At 39.3% G+C, this 20,178-nt stretch overlaps 1 protein-coding gene across 2 annotated transcripts in view; it reads right to left on the bottom strand.

Annotated features, from left to right (window-relative positions):
- Atf6 (activating transcription factor 6) overlaps positions 1 to 20,178 on the bottom strand; it is a 169,386-nt gene that overhangs the window by 132,353 nt on the left and 16,855 nt on the right. For both annotated transcript variants that reach the window (XM_059280171.1, XM_059280170.1), the window contains exons 5-8: positions 18,989 to 19,095; positions 13,182 to 13,308; positions 11,863 to 12,066; positions 3,533 to 3,753 (exon numbers count right to left, since the gene is read on the bottom strand). In XM_059280171.1, coding sequence (XP_059136154.1) covers positions 3,533 to 3,753; positions 11,863 to 12,066; positions 13,182 to 13,308; positions 18,989 to 19,095 — 659 coding nt within the window. The remainder of the gene's footprint in view (positions 1 to 3,532; positions 3,754 to 11,862; positions 12,067 to 13,181; positions 13,309 to 18,988; positions 19,096 to 20,178) is intronic.

The raw sequence follows: 20,178 nt of genomic DNA, 5'->3' as shown, positions 1-20,178 counted from the left end.
TCGGGAGGCAGAGCCAGGCGGATCTCTGTGAGTTTGAGGCCAGCCTGGTCTCCAAAGCGAGTTCCAGGAAAGGCGCAAAGCTACACAGAGAAACCCTGTCTCGAAAAAACAAAAAAAAAAAAAAAACAAAAAAATAAATAAATAAAATAAAAAAATAAAATAAAATGGACTCAAAAAATGCATTGCTTTGGAGAAAAGGTTTTGCTTTTATTTCCACAGGAAATGAGAGGCTGGTTCCTTCAGGAATTGATATAGATCAGGTTTGATCAAGGGAGCCCTCCTGAATCTTGACAGGTGATATCTATCAACAAAGGTTACAGCTGGTCTTCCCAGGACTTGGCCATTATCTCAATTTTCTTGGGGGCCCCTAAAGATGCCTTTGCCCACAGACAACAAGAGGCAGTCTGGAGAACATGACGCCCACATTCCCAAGAGATGGGATGGATGGTCTTTGGTTATTTGGTGGGTTGGGGATATTTGTTATCTTTTAGAGGAATATAGGATAAAAAGACAACTATTAATCTCAGATATTTTGCATTGGCATGGATTTTGGTATATTGAAATAAATTTAAAGTTATTTTTGTTATACTGGATGTATGTTTCTACTCTTGTTTGGGGTACTGTGCTTGTGCAGCTCATTTAAAAATACGATGTATAAGAAAGAAATGAGGTTAGTAATCTATAATAATCAAACTTATAGTCACATTGGATGCGTTTTCCAGGTTAAATGGGTATATTTTAGACAGATAGATGATTTTCAAACACTTCAAAAACCTATAGAATATGGCATTTAAAATGTTTTGTTAACATAGGGTTTCTCATGACAATGAGACATATCTGCTTCTGGCAGCACCAAAGAGTAAAAACAACAACAGGGCAGATCCCTGAGCCCTTGTCCCTGCCAGCCCCACAGTCACACACCTCTTCAGCTCTGGCCAGGATGGTTCTTCCACATCTCTTAAGGGACCTCCCCAGAGGGGTGGAATTGAAAAGTTTTGGTGTTAAAACCAGTTGTTGTCCCCTGTCCCATGTGGCAAGACTGGCTTGGTATAAACTTAACCACATCCCCCAAGGCTGGAGGCCCTAAGCAGTTGGGGGGATAGTCAGACATGCCCTGGGAGTCACATTTTATATATAACCCTGTTCTTGTTAGTCTCAATGATAATAAAATATAACCATGTCTAAGAAAAAATAAGAAAAGGTCTCTATCATTTTAAACTTTTTTGGTTTTCTTGAAAAGCATACTCTTTACTTATTGGTTATACTTTTTAAATGACAAAAATCACAGATTATTTTTTAATTTTTGCTATTGTCATTCTTTTTCTTATTGTGGAAAGTCCCCATGTACTAAAAGTAAAGAAACCAGATTCCATAGCTATCTACATCTTTCCAACACTGTTTCCTATATTCTGTGCTCACCAGATGACATTTTATTTTTTAATTCAAAGTCTGGTCATTTATTTGTTACTCTTAAAGACTAATTTTTGACTGGACTCAGACTTAGAAGTAGAATTTTACAGCGAGAACTGCCTGTATGTCTTGGCAATCAGTCCCTGGTGCTTTCCTTTGGCTTCCTGCATTCTTTTGGCCAAAAGTTTCACATATTCTGCAGCTTCCTCTTTGTTTTTCTTAGTTCATTGTTTCTTCAGAGCAATACATCAGTGTTTGTGTTGCAAGTCACTGAATCTTGGGTGTTTGGTCCTGGCATTCTCATCTTCTTTGTTTAAGGGCTTTCTGACAACATATCGGCAGACATCATCTTCTTTAGAGATATTAAAATGTTTGCAGATTCTGCTAACTCTTTTGGGCCCCAACCACCAAGGCACACACAGTACTATGTGTCAGTCCAGAATATCCTTCTCTCCCTTTTTTTTTTTTTTTAACAATAACCAAGTTGAGAACACTCTGCAGATAAATTGGCATCCACAATGCATCTATCTGCAAACAGACTTGCACTTCCTCTCTCCAGTTCTCCTTGGTCTATAACGAGAATGTCCCTTACTCAACAGCAGTGCACTTTGCTGTGTCAAGACACCCACATAACCCGTCCACACTTCACCCAGAACATCAGCAGCTACTTCCGTGCCCTTGCACTTCGCATGGAAAGCGCAAAATTTCTGTTTATCATCTACTTCAATCAGTCTGACAGCTGGTAGCTGGGAAGGAAGTATTCACTTCAGCTTCACCTTGACACAGCTGACCACCAAGGAGATGCTGTGAAAAAAAGCTGTTTTCTTTCTTTCTCTCTTTTCTCTCCTCCTCCTCCTCCTCTTCTTCTTCTTCTTCTTCCTCTCTCTCTCTCTCTCTCTCTCTCTCTCTCTCTCTCTCTCTCTCTCTCCATACGAAACTAATTTTCCTGCTCCATATCTTGATATGCACTGTTCTCCATATCAGTATAAACCAAGGGACTCTTGTTCTAAACCACAGATATTCTACTCACTATATATGCTTTGCTACAAATATTCACAATATTGTCAGCTGAGATTACAGCTATACTTACACAACAGAAAAAAGTACATTCACAGATAAATGGTCAGTCACTGCCATGCTGCTTAAATAAATTCTAGTAGACAGCAGAAAGCAGTCTGAGCATGGCATGGTGGCACATGCCTTTAATCTCAGCACTCAGGAAGGAGGCAGAGGCACGTGAGTCTCTGAGTTCAAGGCCAGCCTAGACTACATAGTGAGTTCCAGGGCTATGTAGAAAGACCCAGTCTCAAAAAAAAGACTCTGATGCTCAATTCCTCTGAATATACAGCAAGAGGTATCAGTGACATTGAAAGAAAGCAAGCGTTAGCTGGCAGATGCTGTAACTGGCCTTAGGAAAGTGTCATTTATAATAAGAAATCCATACAATATCAGAAACTTTCAGGGTTTACAAAGATAGTAAAGTTCCGAATAACCACAAAGAGACAGAATTCTTTTTCTTAAGAGTCATGGAGTGCTGAAAATGCTTCAGAAAATCAAGAGAAGGGTGGGCAAGATGGCTCGGCAGGTTAAGGCCCTTCCCATCAAGCCTAGAAACCTGGGTTCAATTCCTGGGACCCACATGGTGGAAGGGGGACTCACTCCCACCAAGCTGGTCTCTGACTTTCACATACATACCATCACACACACTCACATACACACACACACACACACACACACACAAAATAAAAAGAAATAAATATAAAAATAAGTCAAGAGAGAGCTAAATATAAAACCTGCCTAAAAAGTCTACAGACTCTCATCAGGGGAATCGCTATAAACAATTTCAAGCAGGAGTTATGAAAGAATCTACAAAATATTAGTGGATGATTCGGTTGGGACTTGAGGACCAGGATGAAAAGGATCTAAAGACAAAGTAAAGAATACAGAGGTATGTATACTTCACTCTTCATCAAAATCTTTTCCATCAAACACCAAATGTGCAATTCTGGCAGTCTTTTCTTTCATTCAGTAAAACAAACTTAAAAAAAGACAAAAAAACAAAACAAAACAAAAGCAAAAGGAATTGTTTGTCTTTAAAATCAGGCATTTAAAAAGTACTTACATCTGAACCCATACTTCTTGTGGTACTTTGTAGGACAGGTTTAGTCATGGAAAGTTTTCCATTCACTGAACTATTCACCACAGGGGCTGGCATCACATTCACCACATGGTTAGGTAGCTGGGTGGCTCCTCCAGCGACAGCAAGAACTGGCTGAGCAGAAGGCAGCACTCCAGGGGCCTGAAGTTGAACCACAGTGGGCTGAGAGAGCAGAACAGTCTGACCTGGGTTTAAAAAAAAAGAAAGGGAATCATGTGGTGCATAGCTATTGTGTCAGGGAGCAGTTTAACATTCAGACCTCTCTGACAGACAGACAGACAGACTAGTCCTGGAGAACTTCATACCATTAAATAAGACATTACCAATAACAACATACACTATGGGGCACTCTGCTGTTGTGTTTTTAATGGGACCAACTAAGTTCATCCTCTTTGAGTTATCATTAACAATCTGTTTTCAATCAGATATGGTATCTACCTATGGTATACACCTATAGTCCAAGTAGCTGAGAGGCTGAGACTGAGGAACCACTCAAGCCCAGAAACCTGTGGATAGTTTGGATGGCACAGCAAGACTCAACTGATAAAATTAAGGAGGCCAGGAGAGATGGCTCAGTGGTTAAGAGTGCCTACTGCTCTTCAAGAGAGCCTGGATTGGATTTCCAGTGCCCATGTTGAGTGGCTTACTACTACAACTTACAACTCCAACTCCAGGAGTTTTGATGCCATCTTCTGGCTTCTTCAAATATTTGCGCGCGCGCGCGCACACACACACAATTTAAATTTGAAAACGTTTTTAAAGCCAGGCCTGATGATGCAGACCTGTAATTATAGCCACCATGAAGGCTGAAGTAGGAGAATCAGAAGTCCGTTCAGACCCTCATCTCACAAAGTAAATAGAGGACTGGGGCTGTAGCTCAGTGGTAGAGGGCTTGCCTAGCATGCACAAGGCTCTAGGTTTAATTCCCAGTTTGGGGGAGGGGGGGAGCAAAAATACTCACTAGAGACATGAACAAACCAGGCAGTAGTTCATTTTTATCTTTTTTAATATAACAACAATACATTAAAAATTTGTTGTCATATCTACATTTTCCAAGTATTAGCCTCTGAAGTTTATTAGTTCTATATGAATTTTTCTTATTTTAAACAATAAATCCTTTAAATTAAGATTTACAAATACATACATATACAAATATGTAGGAAAGAGTCAAGTGACCAGAAATGCAAAAAAAAAAAAAAAATGAAACCAAATGAGATGAAAATTTATTTAACAAGCACAATGACTATCTATAAATAATACCAACTTTTCTGATCCCTGCCAAAACAGTGATCTTCAAATCTTTTCCTGTTCTTTGCAGGTGCCATTATCTTAAAGTAGCACTCTGAGGAGAACTAATATCACTACCCTCAGGAAAGCACGTACAACTCCTAATACTCATCTATTAAAACTGTACCTGCCTGTTTCCTTCCTTTACAATTTTATAAGGTATTGAAAGCCTTGCCTAATATCCGCGTAGTTTGGCTTTATCTAGCTGTATAAAGGTACTATTATAACCAGAAACTTTTTTATACAATATAAATTTATAACTCTTCTTCAAGGAAAAACAGACATTTTATGTTCAGGCAGTTTAAAATGACTTATAAAGCTTAGCTTCATATTTCAAAGGGTTGGGAAAAACTGAAAATGAAAATAGTTTCAGAACACCTGTTTGTTGAGAACATCTGTCTTAGCTAAAAAAAAAAAAAAATCACATTTATAAAATTCTTTGTTTCAGTGACCTCAAAAAGCAGACCAGAAGTAGATTTCAAATGTTACAATTTTTTCCCAATTCAGTTATTAACACAAGTATTAAGTTTGTAAGAAAATTTAAAATTAATTTCATAAATTTGAAATACATACAATTTACTGGGGCCAAATATGTTTATCTCCTCGTTTTTTCCCCTAAACTGACTTCTGTTATAAAATAAATTCACATAAAATGGAGAAATGGGTTAAAGGCAGTTATATAAATATAAGCTTAGGCCAGAAACACACAAAAAAAGTAATATATAAATAATGTATAAACAAAGATTGAATTTTTAACAACACTGAATAAGACATTAAGTCAATCTGACATTAAAAAGATATACTTACTATAATGTAAAAACTGAAGCAAAGGATTTCTAACTGAATATACTCACTTCTCGGGGCACTAGAGTTTGAACCCAGGGTCTTGCACAAGCCAGGCAGGCCTTCTAACCACTAAGCCCTGGGGTTTTTGAGACAGGATCTCACTATGTAGCTCGAAGCTAGCCTGCAACCTGATATGTAGCCCAGGCTAACCTTAATTCACAATCCTCTAGCTTCACCCTCCCAAGTGTTGGAATTACAGGTACACATCACCATGTCCAAAAGTACTCTTCTTGAACATCAAAGAGACAGCTCGGCCATACAAGATAACCACGGTGTTTGTCAGTTTCTACGGACTGTGAAAATGCATAATGAGAAAAGATTATTAAGAATTTAGCTATGAATTTGTATTGGGCATAGTAATGTATGGTTATAAATCCAAGCACTTGGGAGACAGAGATTGATTTTTGGTTCAAGACCAGTCTTGGACTAAGTATTAAGATGCCATCTCAAAACAAAAACAGAAAAAAAGTAAAAATAAAAAAAATGAATTTGTAGTTTATTAACAATAGATATAGCCATAAATTTTTTGAAAATAATTGTATAACAGTAAGTGAAATAAATTATTTGATCTACAGTAACAGCTTGCAACAAATTGAGATTTGAGGATGCCTTGCAAAATGCCATAAGACCACTGCTTTCCTATCCAACCCCATCACCCCACCATACAGAACCACTGACATAAACCAATACTTGGAGAAGAGAACAACATTCTCAGAAACAACGTCCCATACCTTCTAAGCTTAAAATTGTGATTACAAAAAAAGAAGAAAAAGAAAACCTTCCCCTCTAAGCATTGTTCCAAACTTGAGTCTATTCCACAGAGGAGATAATAATCATGTACAATTACTTCAAAGAAAGGATCAGATCTGTAGACCCAGGTGCAGATTTAAAGCACTGGTAAATAACTCTCGTGAATGTCTGTAATATTCCTTAAAACTAATTTTTAAAAATAATCCAAACTGGGCCTGGCAGTATAGGCCTATAATCCCAGTTACTAAGAAGGCCCCGGTAAAAGGATCACAAGTCCAAGGCCAGCTAAGGCTACAGAAGGAATTAAAACGTCAGCCTAAGCAACTTAAGGAAACTCTGTCTCAAAATAGAAAGTTAAAAGAAGGCTGGGGATGTATAGAGTTCAGTGGTACCACTTGCCAAGTATGAACAGGGCCCAGGGTTCAATTTCCATTACTAAAAAAGAAAGAAAAGAAGGAAGACAGGAAGACAGACAGGCAGGCAGGAAGACAGACAGGCAGGAAGGAAGACAGGCAGGAAGGCAGGAAGAAGGCAAAAAGGAAAGAAAAACAATCCAGTCTTACTGTCCACTGTCTCACTGTCCCTATTCCCCAGCCAAGAGATTTGCATCTTGGGGAGAGGGAGGATTACCAAGACAGTCTGTACACCAAATACGGCTCATGTCCTACCAGGCCACTGTGCCTCCCTTATTCCACACTGCATTTCAAGCTCTTACACTCTAAAATTTCCAACGGTCTTAGCTTTATCTAAATCAAGGCTCCTCTAAATATTTTAGGCATGTTCAAGTTCAAGCAGAATGGCGAGAACCACTAAATTTCTATTATGATGTTCAAACACAAAAGATGCTCATAGTTATTTGCTAAGTGCTGACCAGGCCACAGACTACAATGCAAAGGACTGTTTGGGGCCTTCAGTAGTCAGCAGCTGAACATAGTCACTACTGTTCCTGGTGTGGAAACACATAAAACAGAACACACCAAAGGGTTGTTTATCCATCTTGGCATACTCAAAATCCTCTCTAGCATTACACGCAAATCCCCTTAATGGAAGACAGCTGGATTCAATGCTGAATGTGTCTATATATGATCACTAATTTTGATGGTCAGTTCTTTCTTTTTAACTTTCTTCAAAGATTTCAAACCGCATATCAAACATTTATGGAATACCTACTTTGTTTTAAATAACACACTTGTGTCAACTTGGTCAAATATTTCTTTGTTCCAAGTTTTCTCATTAATAAAATGAGAATATTGATACCTATCCTGAGAGATATGTAACCATTAAATAAGATAATGCATTTAAGCACTTAGAAGAATGGCTGGCTGGGGAAACCCACAGAGACAGCTGATACAAGCTTGTGGGAGCTCACAGACTCTAGACCGACAGCTAGGAAGCCTGCATGGGACCAACCTAGGACCTCTGCATGTGGGTGACAGTTGTGAAGCTTGGTCTGTTTGTGGGGGCCCTAGCAGTAGGACAAGGACCTGTCCCTGGTGCATAAGCTGGCTTTTTAGAACCTATTCCCTATGATAGGATCCTCACTCAGCCTTGATACAAAATGGAGGAGCTTGGTACTGCCTCAAATTGATATGCCCAATGCTTTGTTGACTCCCATGGGAGGCCTTAATTTTCTGAATGGAGACGCAGGAGAAATAGTTACGGGGGCGGGGGTTTGAGGAGTCAGAAGGGAGGTTCGGGGAGGGAATGGGAAGAGAGGAGGGAGGGGAACTGTGGTTGGGATATAAAATTGCTGTGGGATGTTCTGTATGGCAAATGTGTTGCTGATTGGTCAATAAATAAAACACTGATTGGCCATTGGCTAGGCAGGAAGTATAGGCGGGACAAGGAGCAGAATAAAGCTGGGAAGTGGAAGGCTGAGTCAGAGAGACACTGCCAGCCGCCACGATGAGAAACAGCTTGTGAAGATGCCGGTAAGCCCACGAGCCATGTGGCAAGGTATAGATTAATGGAAATGGATTAATTTAAGCTGTAAGAACAGTTAGCAAGAAGCCTGCTACAGCCATACAGTTTGTAACCAATATAAGTCTCTGTGTTTACTTGGTCGGGTCTGAGAGGCTGTGGGACTGGCAGGTGAGAGAGATTTGTCCTGACTGTGGGCCAGGCAGGAAAACTCTAGCTACATAAAATAAATAAAATATTTTAATAAGAAAAAAGAAAAGGGGGCTGGAGAGATGGCTCAACGGTTAAGAGCACTAGCTGTTCTTCCAGAGGTCCTGAGTTCAATTCCCAGCAACCACATGGTAGCTCACAACCATCTGAAATGAGATCTGGTGCCCTCTTCTGGCCTGCATGCATACATGCAGACAGAACACTGTATACATAATAAATAAATCTTTAAAAAAAAAAAAGAAAGAAAGAAAGAAAAAAGAAAATGTCTGGCACATAACAACAGCTTAGCATACATTCATTATTGACACTTTCTGTTTAATAGTAGCTTCCATGTATTAGCAACTCATTAGTTCTCACAATTGCTATGTAATTATTTATACAAATTTAAATCTCAAATTAAAAGGCAGAATTCTGAGACTAAAACTGATTACATTTCAGCATGTTTTTAGAAGAAATATTATAATTAATTACTAAGACTTGGCCAGGCAGCCAACTTGGCTTCACTCTGGCATCCCCTCTTCTAGGTGTACCCCTAATTTCAGTGATTTGCAGTATCACCAAAAAGGTCTAAGACAGGAACATAGAAGTCACCCAGAGACTTTCCTCTTTGTCCTTCATGACTCCTCCCACACACACTGGACCATCAACCCCACCCTTACAATGCCAGGCTGTGTAACAGCTTACTTCCCTCCTGGTTCTCCACTTTCAGATAGTCTTGGCTTTAATCATCTTCCAACTGCACTACTTACAACACTCTTACAGGGCACAGAAGACAAAGAAGCAAAACTATGTAGAAAAATAATTCAGGTTGGCAGAATTCAATAGACAATGCCAGGTTAGTTAGATTAGTGAAAGTCTATAGAAAATAATGATCTTATACTGTGAAGTTAGAAAACTAAATTGGAACCAAATTGCAAATCACTTTAACCCCATACTAGAGAATTTGAACTTAAACCTGTAAGTATTACATAGTTGTCATTTTTCTTTTTTGCCCATGTGGTATATGCATGTATGTTTTCACGTGTGTGCACATGTGTGTTGAGGCCAGAGACAGATGTCGGGTGTCTTCTTCAGTGACTCTCCATCTTATTTTTGAGACAGGTCTCTCCCTGAAACTGGAGCTTATCAGTGAGCTAGACAGGCTGCTTGGTGACCTCTAGCGATCTACCTATCTCCAGACAGGCACTAGAGCATCCAACGTTTTATGTGGGTGCTAGGCGTCTGAACTCATGTCTCCAAGCTTAAGTGGCAAGCATTTTACTGATTGAGTCGTTATCCAGCCCTTTCTTCCTCTCATTCCATTCTCAAATTTAAGATTGATAATAATAACAACAATGTATAAAAGACATTTAATCTGAAAGTTATAATACTAATACCAAAATCCATAGATTATATTATAAAAACAAACAATTTATTGGCACTGCTCATCAAAAATACAGTCTTCAGATCATGTGAAATCACTGAAGTTCAGAATGTATGATTTTAATCTCTGGAACTGATAAAATGCTTGGAAAAGAATAATCTGTCTTTTGCTATAAGTAAAGATCTCAGTCAGTGGTGGTGGCACACACCTTTAATACTGGCTCTCGGGAGGCAGAGGCAGATGGATCTCTGGGTTTGGGGCCAGCCTGATCTACAGAGTGAGTTCCAGGACAGTATAGCCAGGACTGCACAGAGAAACCCTGTCTTGAAAAACAAACAAAAAGAGCTCTCCTACCACTCAAACAGAGCCAGCAATTAAAGCAAACTCTTGAGGATATTCCCTCCTGCCAGGTTAATGTCAGACTTGGACTTTTTATACATGTGTTTTAATAGCTATGGGAACTATAATGAGGTTCTTCATGAACTTAAAATTCTTAGCCTTTGGAAAGACACAAATCCTTTCAATCTTAGTAAAAAATTTTAAGTACTATTTCTAAAACTCCACATATGAATGCACACTAAATCTTTCACCTTCTTTCCAAGAGTTTATGAACCCTTAACACCCACTTACACATCACAAGAACACATATCCCATAGGTTTGCTATTTTTCCTATTTAAAAAAAAAAAAATAGTGTTGATCCTAAATGGAGAAAGGCATTTCAAACTATTTTGCTATTAGTTTTGTTTTTTTATTGGGTATTCTTTTTGCTTAGTTCTTTTTATTAATGTCCTATTGCCCATGGTCATTTAAGAGACAAGGTCAATACACAAGATCAAATTTATGAAGCCTCCACCATTGAAACCATGCTCCAGAGAAATGAGCTAACAATTCATAAATGCAAATACAGCCATAAAAGTAAATGTGACACCGATGTTTACTTACGCATGCCCTATTAACTCCTAGTGCTAATTGGTGCCAATAAATTCAATCCTGAGAAATGAATACTGCATGAATTTTCTCATAACCATGTGTACAGAGATCAATGTAAGTACAGTGAGGACTAAGCTACCTAAGAAATGTCCCATATCTCAAGATTACCAAAGCCTCAGACCTGAACTTCTTTCAATAGTGAACTTCCTTGTAGACTCACAAGCACATGATGCCATCTGGTGGGTAAAATATGGAAAAACACCAATTCTGAGCTAGTTGGCAGCAGTCAGGTCTTCTAAAACCTAGTTCAGTGCCCTGCTTACCAAACCACACAGTCTCCTCAGAAATTCAGAGCCAGATTTATTGCTCAACACATACTTGATTTGAAATGGTCCTTATTATTTTAAATCCTAACCACTCCTTAAAAACAAAACAAAACGAAAAGGTCATAGCCACAATAATCTCAGAATAAAGTGGCAATACAAAAAAAGTCTAATTTTCTTCTTCATTGTAAGTGGTTTCATAATATCAAAAGCCTCCTCAGTCAGGTGTGGTGCACACCTTTAGTCCCAGCACTCAGGAGGCAGAAGCAGGTAGATCTCTGTTGATTTGAGGTCAGCCTGCTCTACTTATAGAGTTTCAGGCCAGTTAAGGGTACATAATGAGACTCTGCTTCAAAAAAGAAAGAAAAAAAGAAATCAACAACAACAAAATAATGGTGCCTTAAATACACACTATTATTAAAATAGATATTATCACAATAAAAGCTGTAAGAAAACAAGAGGCAACAGATATAATTTATCTGTAGAGCTCTGTCTCTACAAGGACAGGAACCACATTAATCATCTCTGCAAAATCCTCAGAACCATGGAAATTTCCTGACACAATGGTACATCTCAAAAATTGTAACCCAAATTAAAATAAATCATGTGATAGAAGCCTTATTGCTTTCCAATAAACCTAGAGCATCACAGTCTACACAGGTACCTTTAGTGGGTGCGGGCTGTATACTGATAATTGACTGCTGCTTTGCCAGTGGCATAAGGGCTGGTAGTGTCTGAATAATGATGGTTTTTGCTGGAACACTGGCATTTGTTTGAGTCTTGGGTGCTGCTGGAAGTAATAAAGGCTTGGGCTGAACTGAAGGTTTTGAATTCATCTGATTTTTTTTCTTTGGAGTCAGTCCATGTTCTGGAGAAAAAACAAAACTTCAAATCAATCTCAAGAAAGTTAAGAAAACATATGATATTACATATATACCTTCCTCTATGTATTATCTTGACTTCTAGTAACAATCATCAGTGAGTGTAAATCCAGCTACTCTTTAAATGAATGGACTGAAGAAAAGTCCTCAGTCTGGGATCATCCTTTCTGCAGTTTCAGGAAGGGGACTATGAACTGGTAAGGATAATGCTAAAATTACTAAATAAAGTCGAGACTTTTGCTGTGGAATAACCCTTTTGTACACTATGAAGATGTGTTGCTCTTGTTGTTAATAAAAAACTGACTGGCTGATAGCTAGGCAGGATAAGGCGGGAGAACCAGACTAAGAATGCTGGGAAGGAGGAGGAATCTGAGGAGACGCCATGAGACACAGAGCAAGCAGGATGGGAAGTATGTACATGAGGAAAACAAGCCTCAGGGAAGCACATAGATTAATAGAAATGGGTTAATGTTATAAGAACTAGATAAAAAGCACAGCTAAGCTATCAGCTGAGCATTTATAATTAATATTAAGTCTCTGTGTGATTACTTACGGAGCAGCTAGAGGGACAGAAAAGTCTGCCTACAGACTTTAATGAGGTAAGAGTCATCATCTCTCACATTCAGTGTCTACCTGGGCCTTTGCAGCCTCTCCTGAAGATGACAGAATTTACGTCTTTTTTAAGAATTTTTCACCTATGAAGACAAGGACTATCATAAATGTTTTTTTCCCCTTGTCCTCTTCACAGTAATCATTCAGAACAGCAACAAAATAATATATACTAATTTAGGGACTGGAGAGAGGGCTCAGCACTTAAGAGTATTGGTTGCTCTTCAAGAAGACCTGAATTCTGGAACAGTCTACAACTGTCTATAATTCCAGTTCCAGGGGATTTGAAGCCCTCTTTTGGCCTCTGGAGGAAGGAGGAATGCACTTGTTTCACAGACATAAATGCAGATAAAACACCCATACACATAAAATAAAATGTTACAATAAAATTACAAGCCAGCTTAATAAATATATGTCTAATTCAATATTTGACTCTTAAAAATGGAACCTAAGTTGTCTAAAATAGAAATAACAGAAATTGGGAGACAGATACCAGTTTTGTTTCCAGGACTGATGACGGGCTTGTCTTCCTTCAGCGGCTCTACTAAGGAGGGGCTATGACAGCTTTCACCATATAAGGAAAGGGGAGACTGGGAGCTGGAAAACAAATCCAACTCCTCCTGCAGCAAAACACAAACAAATTAATGCCCAAGAGTACAATCTTTGAGAAACAAATTACTTAGAAAGAGAACAAGACCATATGTAAACAGAGGAGTGCTGCAAGACAACTAAATGCAAAGATAAGATACAGTGTTAAGAGACTATGACAAATCAACACTCATCAGCCTCAAGGACGTAACCGAAATGCAGCATCTGTGCGCTGCACTCGTGTGGTAAACAGAAATCGTTCATGTTTCTCCACTTGTTCTCACAAACTTTGGATCTTCCCTGGTTCTTAGTCATACAAACGTTTACTTATCATCACAAGGCTAGAGCTACGATTAATACACTTTCCCATTTCTTTTATTCATTTGTTATTCTTGCAGCATCCACATGGTGGCTTACAACCATCTGTAACTCCAGTTCTGCGGTATCTGACACCCTCTTCTGACCTCTGCAGACACTAGGCATACACATGGCACACATACATACATGTAGGCAAAACACTTATACATATAAAATAAAATTATCTAAAAAAATAAATCTTTAAAAAAAACCTTCAAATTAAGCCAAGAAGGAAAGAGATGGGAGGTATGGGGGGAGGGATTGAAAATTAAGAATTTCTATTTAATCAAGACTACAAAGTTGGTAGTCAATAGGGAAGTGAGATTACTAATGCCTAAAGCCCTCAAGAGTTTGAAACTTGAGAGCTGGGGAGATGGCTCACTAAAGTGCTTGCCCTCTCACACTTCTAATCCCGGGGCTGGGAAGGTGCAGACAGAAGGATCCCTGGGGCTCTCTGGTCAGTCAGCTGCCTCATCAGTTAGCTCAAGAGGAGTGAGGCCGTCTCACATGGGTGAGGTACTCCTGAGGAACCAGCCTCCTTGCACACCAACACACATACAGGAGCCACAGAACACAGAGTTTAGTATCTTAACCACACATCTGATTCTTGAAACTAACACAAAATCCACAGAAAAACTATCAAAGGACAAGAATAAACAATTTATAGGAGATCAAAAAACACAATGAAAATGTAGAGACAGTTTGAAAACAAACAACCGTAATCAAAGAAATGAAAACTAAACAACAAAAAGACTTGCCAGCGGGCAAACACTAGAAAACCGATAACGTCAAGCACAGCAGAAAAGCTCCAAGGCCCCGAAGACTGCCGATGAACCTGCCGAGTGCCTACAGCAACTCTGGAGAGCTGAGGAAGCACACCAAATTGAGTCTCTGTAGCCCGCCACCCACTTCTTCTATTCTTGGACACACCTCCCAAAGGGATTCTCCCACAGGTCACAAGAGAATATTTTTTACAATATTCTTCACGGTATGGGTAAAATACAGTGAATGCTTATCGAAATACAGTTAGATGCAATGGATTTGATGTATACAGAGCAGTATCAGTCAACCTTTAAAAGTAAATGGAAGCCACGACTGTGGTATATCCTTATATAACCTCATCGTTCAAGTGGCTAAGGTAGAGGGTCATTGAGTTCAAGGCTAGCCTTAACTGCGAAGCAAGATTCTGTCTCAAAACTCAAAATATAAATTAATCATAATAAATATTTAAATAGGAGATCCAATATAATACCACTTATATAACTTTAAAATGTATGCCTGTAACTGAAATCAGTGAGGAAAAAAATAAACTTTTAATAAATGATATTGGAATAAACCTTTTGATAATAATTTGGAGAAACATAAAATTGAGCCTGTATCTTGCAGCACATACTATGGCAATTTCAAATTAATCTGAGTTCTATATATTAAAAATAAAACTTTGTATCAACACTCACATAGAAAATATTCCTTCTGGAATAATTTAACCATTAGCCACTAGATGGGGCTGCAGGCTCACCATCCATGCCTGGGGGACTTATCAGAGCACCAGAGGGAAAGCATTTACCCAGGGAACCCTGTGATCTGAGAAGTCAGGGCAAGGGTGAGACAAGGCCCAAGAGAAAGCCTTCCCGTAAGATGGCTGAACCCGATGGAAACAGTAAAAGATCACAGGAGCAAGGGGAAGGGACTCCTACTGGCTAAATACAAGGCAATACAAGGGTCGAATAGATAATCACAGCAATGGTTATAATCTAGACGAAACGGGAAACCATGAGTCCACACTAATATTAACAGGTAAGTGAGCAATATGAAGTAAGGGCGCTGAGTTCAGTCCCAGAACCCACATGGCCAAGAGTCTGACCTCCACACACTCCTGTGACCCATGAATACCCCATACATCATACACACATACAAAATAAAAATATAAATGTTCATTTTTTAACAACAGGACTTTTTCATAATTTTAAAGTACCTTTTTCATAAAATAATGGCAACTCGCAAAGGGAGAAAGAGTCGTTGCAGGGACTTAGGAGAATCGCTGTATGAGGGTATTAGAACGAACAGCTGTTTTTTAAAAGTACTTGGACTTTGACAAATCCTTGTGGAAAACAGTGACTGTTTCCCATGATCTGCAGAATTCTTTTGCTGAAGGGGCTTTGCAGCCATCCCATGACTCAGGCACACCTGAGGCTCTTGTATTATTGTGTATTGCACACCATACATAACAAAGGCCTAGAGTCATGGAGGCATGTGATGCTCTCCTTCAGTAAGACATGTGAATTAAGATTAGGGACCTTGGTATGAGGAAATACTGTGTGTAACTTTCAATAAATACGCCATGGTATGGCTTTTCGGGGTTCAATCCATCAGAAGAGGATTCCTACTGCCACAGAGCGGAGTGCCTTCTTTCTTCAACCAGCCTGCGCTACAGAGTGCACCCCAACAAAGAGTAACTTCAGAGCAGATGCTGTCAGCTGACTGAGGTGAACATCACCATGAACAGGACAAGCTGAAATTATGTCACCAAACTCAAGTTTTATCATCAAAAATGAATGATAAAGTAGAATGTGGGTGACTTGTACCTATAACCTCGGCTGGTGGAAGGTGGAGGCAGGGAATCAGGAGGTGAAGGTCATCTTCCACTATGTAGCAACTTTAAGCCAGCTTGAACTCTGTAAGATCTCAAAAGACAAAACAAAAACAAACAAAAGGTAGACACAGAATCACTTCTGTGACATTCCTGCCAGATACAAAATCTGAATCCAATTCTGAGGAAACACCCGGTAAGTCAAGTGTCAGGTCATTAAAGCACAAAGGTCAAGAAGAATTGTTCCAGAATAACGAAAATTAAAACATTAAACAACCACAAACAACGTAACTGGGTGCTTTTGCTGGTCTAAAGGACAGTACTGGGGCATCTGACCAATCTAAATGGGGGGCTGCATATGAACTTATTATTATGTATCAATGTTTAGTTCCTTGTTTTGATGGCTGTATTGTTAAATAAAAAATATTCTTGTTCATAGGACATAGACATTATAGTATTTGGAGTTCAGTCCATCAGTGGGCAACTGCCTCTCAAATGGCTCAGACAAAAATCTCTGCAAAATACTTGAAAATTTAAGGTTACTCCAAATGAAAAGGCAATGTAAGAAGAGAAAAAGAATCAAAACATAGCTGGGAGGTGGTGGCACACACCTTTAACCCCAGCACTGGGGAGGCCATCCTGGTCCATAGTGAGTTCTAAGACAGCCAGGGCAACACAGAGAAACCTTGTCTCAAAAAACAAAAACAAAATAATAATAATAAATAAATAAACATAAGAGAATGTCTGAGTGATAAAAACTTTTTGAGTCACAGAAGGAGGAAGAACAGAAGGAAAGGAGAAAGAGAATAGAAGGCAGACAAAAAGATGAGGATGAGGAAGAGTGGCAATAATAATAATAGCAGTACTAGTAGTAACCATAATACTAAATATATTTTTATTTATAAAATATATATATATTTATATTTTACATAATTTATAAATATTTATAATCTATAAGATAGATTTATATTCTATATAAATAATAAGCAATAGAAAACCAGGCTGGGTATCCTTGCATACATCTTTCATCATAGCACTCAGAAGGCTGAGGCAGAAGAATTTCCACAAGTTCAAGACCAGCCTGATCTCCATAATGAATTCTAGGCCAGCCAGGGCTACATAGTGAAACCCTGCCTCAAAAACAAAACACAAAAAGAAAAGAAAAGAAACAACCCAGGCCAGACACAGTGTCATGACCTGCACTGAATCCAACCTGGGCAGCACAGTAAGACTCTACCTTTAAAAGAACCTGTGACCCTGGCACTTGGGATGCTGAGGCAGCAGGACCACACGTTTGAAGCCACTTTGACTACTGTGGTAGTTTATATTGATTGTTAACTGGACAGGATCTAGAATCACCTTGAAAACAAATCTCTGGGCATATCCGTGAGGGAGTTTCTCGATTAGATTGAGGCGGGAGGACCCACCCTAGATGTGGCCAGCACATTTCCATCGGCTGGGGTCTCAGGCTTCACACACAGAGAAAACAAGCGGAGCGGGAGCATTCACCGTCTTCTTTCTGACTGTGGACACGATGTGACCGGTAGCCTCCCTCTCCTGTGGCCAAACCTCTCCTTCCATGACAGACTGTGAGCCAAAATAAACCTTTCTCTCCGAAGGTTGTGTCACTGCTCTGTCACAGCAACTAGGGAAGTGACCAACACAGCTTATGTTAGATGACATGGTCAGATGCTGTCTCGGGTTTTTAAACGCCCTAAAACTGTAAGAACTCAGACCAGTGTTGCGAAGTGCCTAGCACAGGGCTGCAGATCTTGACGGACTCAGCACACAGAGAATTTGGATTCCATACTTTAAGCGTCTGGAAGTTATTAAAAGGTTTTAAGGTAAAGAACATAGTCAATTTTGTAATTTTAAAGGATTCATCTTTGAAGATGATTCTAAGAAAGGTCTGGAGTGTTGGCAGGCTGACCGACCGCCAGTTAAAATTCTAATGGCTTTTATCCTAAGGTCAAATGATGATGGCCTGGAAACGGTTTAAAAAAAAAAAAAAAAACTCTAATCTTAAAAATATTAAGTGAAAAAGGGGCTGGAGAAATGATGATTCAGCAGGTAAAAATGCTTGCTGTGCAGGCCTGAGAAACTCAGTCTGATCCCCGACATAGGAGAAGGAAAGAACCAACTCCTGAAGGCTGTCGTATGAACGTGTACACACACACACACACACACACACACACACACACACACACACAATACAATCAAGATTTAGTAGCTGATAAATATAGAATGAAGATGCCTCAATTTACACCAGATAAAACACATGAACTATTAATTTGACTTTTTTCTTATGTTTTACCATTCTCATTATTTAATCAGGTACTTCATTTTCTTGACCTCAAAGCTGAGACAGACACACTTCAGCTAGTGTGTCTACCAGACTTCTGCGAAAGTCTTAGCTCATTCTAAGGACAATGGTAGGAGTTCCTGAACTAAACAGATCATATCCCAGATCCTGTGAGCCAGGAGTCATAAATCTTACATTCTTCCATGTCCTTAAAGAACGTCTACTCTAATAGAGAGGAGAGAGAGGTGCGGGAAGAAAAGAAACCAGTAAGCGAAGACTTTTAGATTAGGGAAGCAAGAGCAAAGGGCTGTGAGCCAACCCTGAAGGTAGCAGCAGCCTTCTCACTCCCACAAGTCCCTCGTCAAGTCTCAGTTTCTCAGAACACTTAATGAACGTCAACTGCCTCCCCACCCACCTTCCGATCGCATTATAACCCACTTCATTACGAAGTCTAGCCACTTACAGGAACATGCTGAGTTGAAGAACAGGAGTCTACGGACCGAGGAGATGAGACTGAACAACTTGAGGAAGCTGGAGAAAGAGGCTGGGGTTCTGCCTTAATGTCTTTAACTGAAAGACATAGAGAAAAGGCTTGACACACAAATCCATACAAATTCAGAATAATGAGTATAAAAAAGAAAGTAAAGTGGTCTCTTAAAATTCAATCAGTCGTGAGGGGAGAGTCACAAAAATGTGTCATTTCAATGACAAACTCAAGATCAGAAAACAGGGTATACCTCTATTCCTGGAGGAAGCTGCATCTGCCCTAACTCTTAAGAGAGCTAAAAAACAAAACTGGGTACACAGCTGTTACTTCCTTTTTTGGCTGAGGAACAAGAATAGGTGAAACATTCTTCTACTCTATAAACTTCTCTGTGTCTTCAATAGTATACCAGATACCAGAAAAAGAAAACAAACACGAATAACCAGCATTCTCCTATTCAAATCCTACCTATCTATTCACCTTCACTTTATGGACTTATTGACCTAGCTCAATTCCTGCCTCCCATCATAGAATATGGAAGTCACAAGGTCAATGTTCTCTCTACATTTTTGGCTTTTGTTTGTCTGGTTGATTGGTTGGTTGGCTGGTTGTTGCTGTTGTTTTGGGGTGCTGAATGTCAAATGCCAGGCTCTGTGCATTCTAGGTAAACACTTCACCACTGAGCTACATCCCAAGCCAGTTTCCTAATTACTGCTGTGTAACTGAATCTAAGAAGCTAAAAATAACCACCTTATTAGGTCCCCAGGACCTATGGATCAGGAACTTGGACTGGAGAACACTCATGTACCTACCCCATATTCTATGAGAGAATAAGTACATAAAATGAAGGTAAATAGGAAGGGTAGAGATAGGAAGGAATTTAACAGGGGAAATGTGCTGGTTATATATGTACTCTATCTCAATTCCTATCATCTGTGAGGCTAATTATTGATATATTTCTAAGCCAGCTTCCTTTTAGACAATATAAATCGGGCACATGAGAAGGAAACACACTGGAAGACAGGAGAAACATTTTTTCAATATCTCTTATCAGCTTTGCCCTATCAGTAACAACCTATTCCATCCTTATCAAGTTCCTTAAAAATATCAGCACCGGCGCCAGGTGGTGGTGGTGCACGCCTTTAATCCCAGCACTCGGGAGGCAGAGG

Source organism: Peromyscus eremicus, chromosome 15, assembly GCF_949786415.1.
Source record: "Peromyscus eremicus chromosome 15, PerEre_H2_v1, whole genome shotgun sequence".
In the NCBI taxonomy this organism is placed as follows: domain Eukaryota; kingdom Metazoa; phylum Chordata; class Mammalia; order Rodentia; family Cricetidae; genus Peromyscus; species Peromyscus eremicus.
The sequence above is the reverse complement of the archived record's forward strand: the minus strand, read 5'-3'. Positions and strand labels throughout refer to the sequence as shown.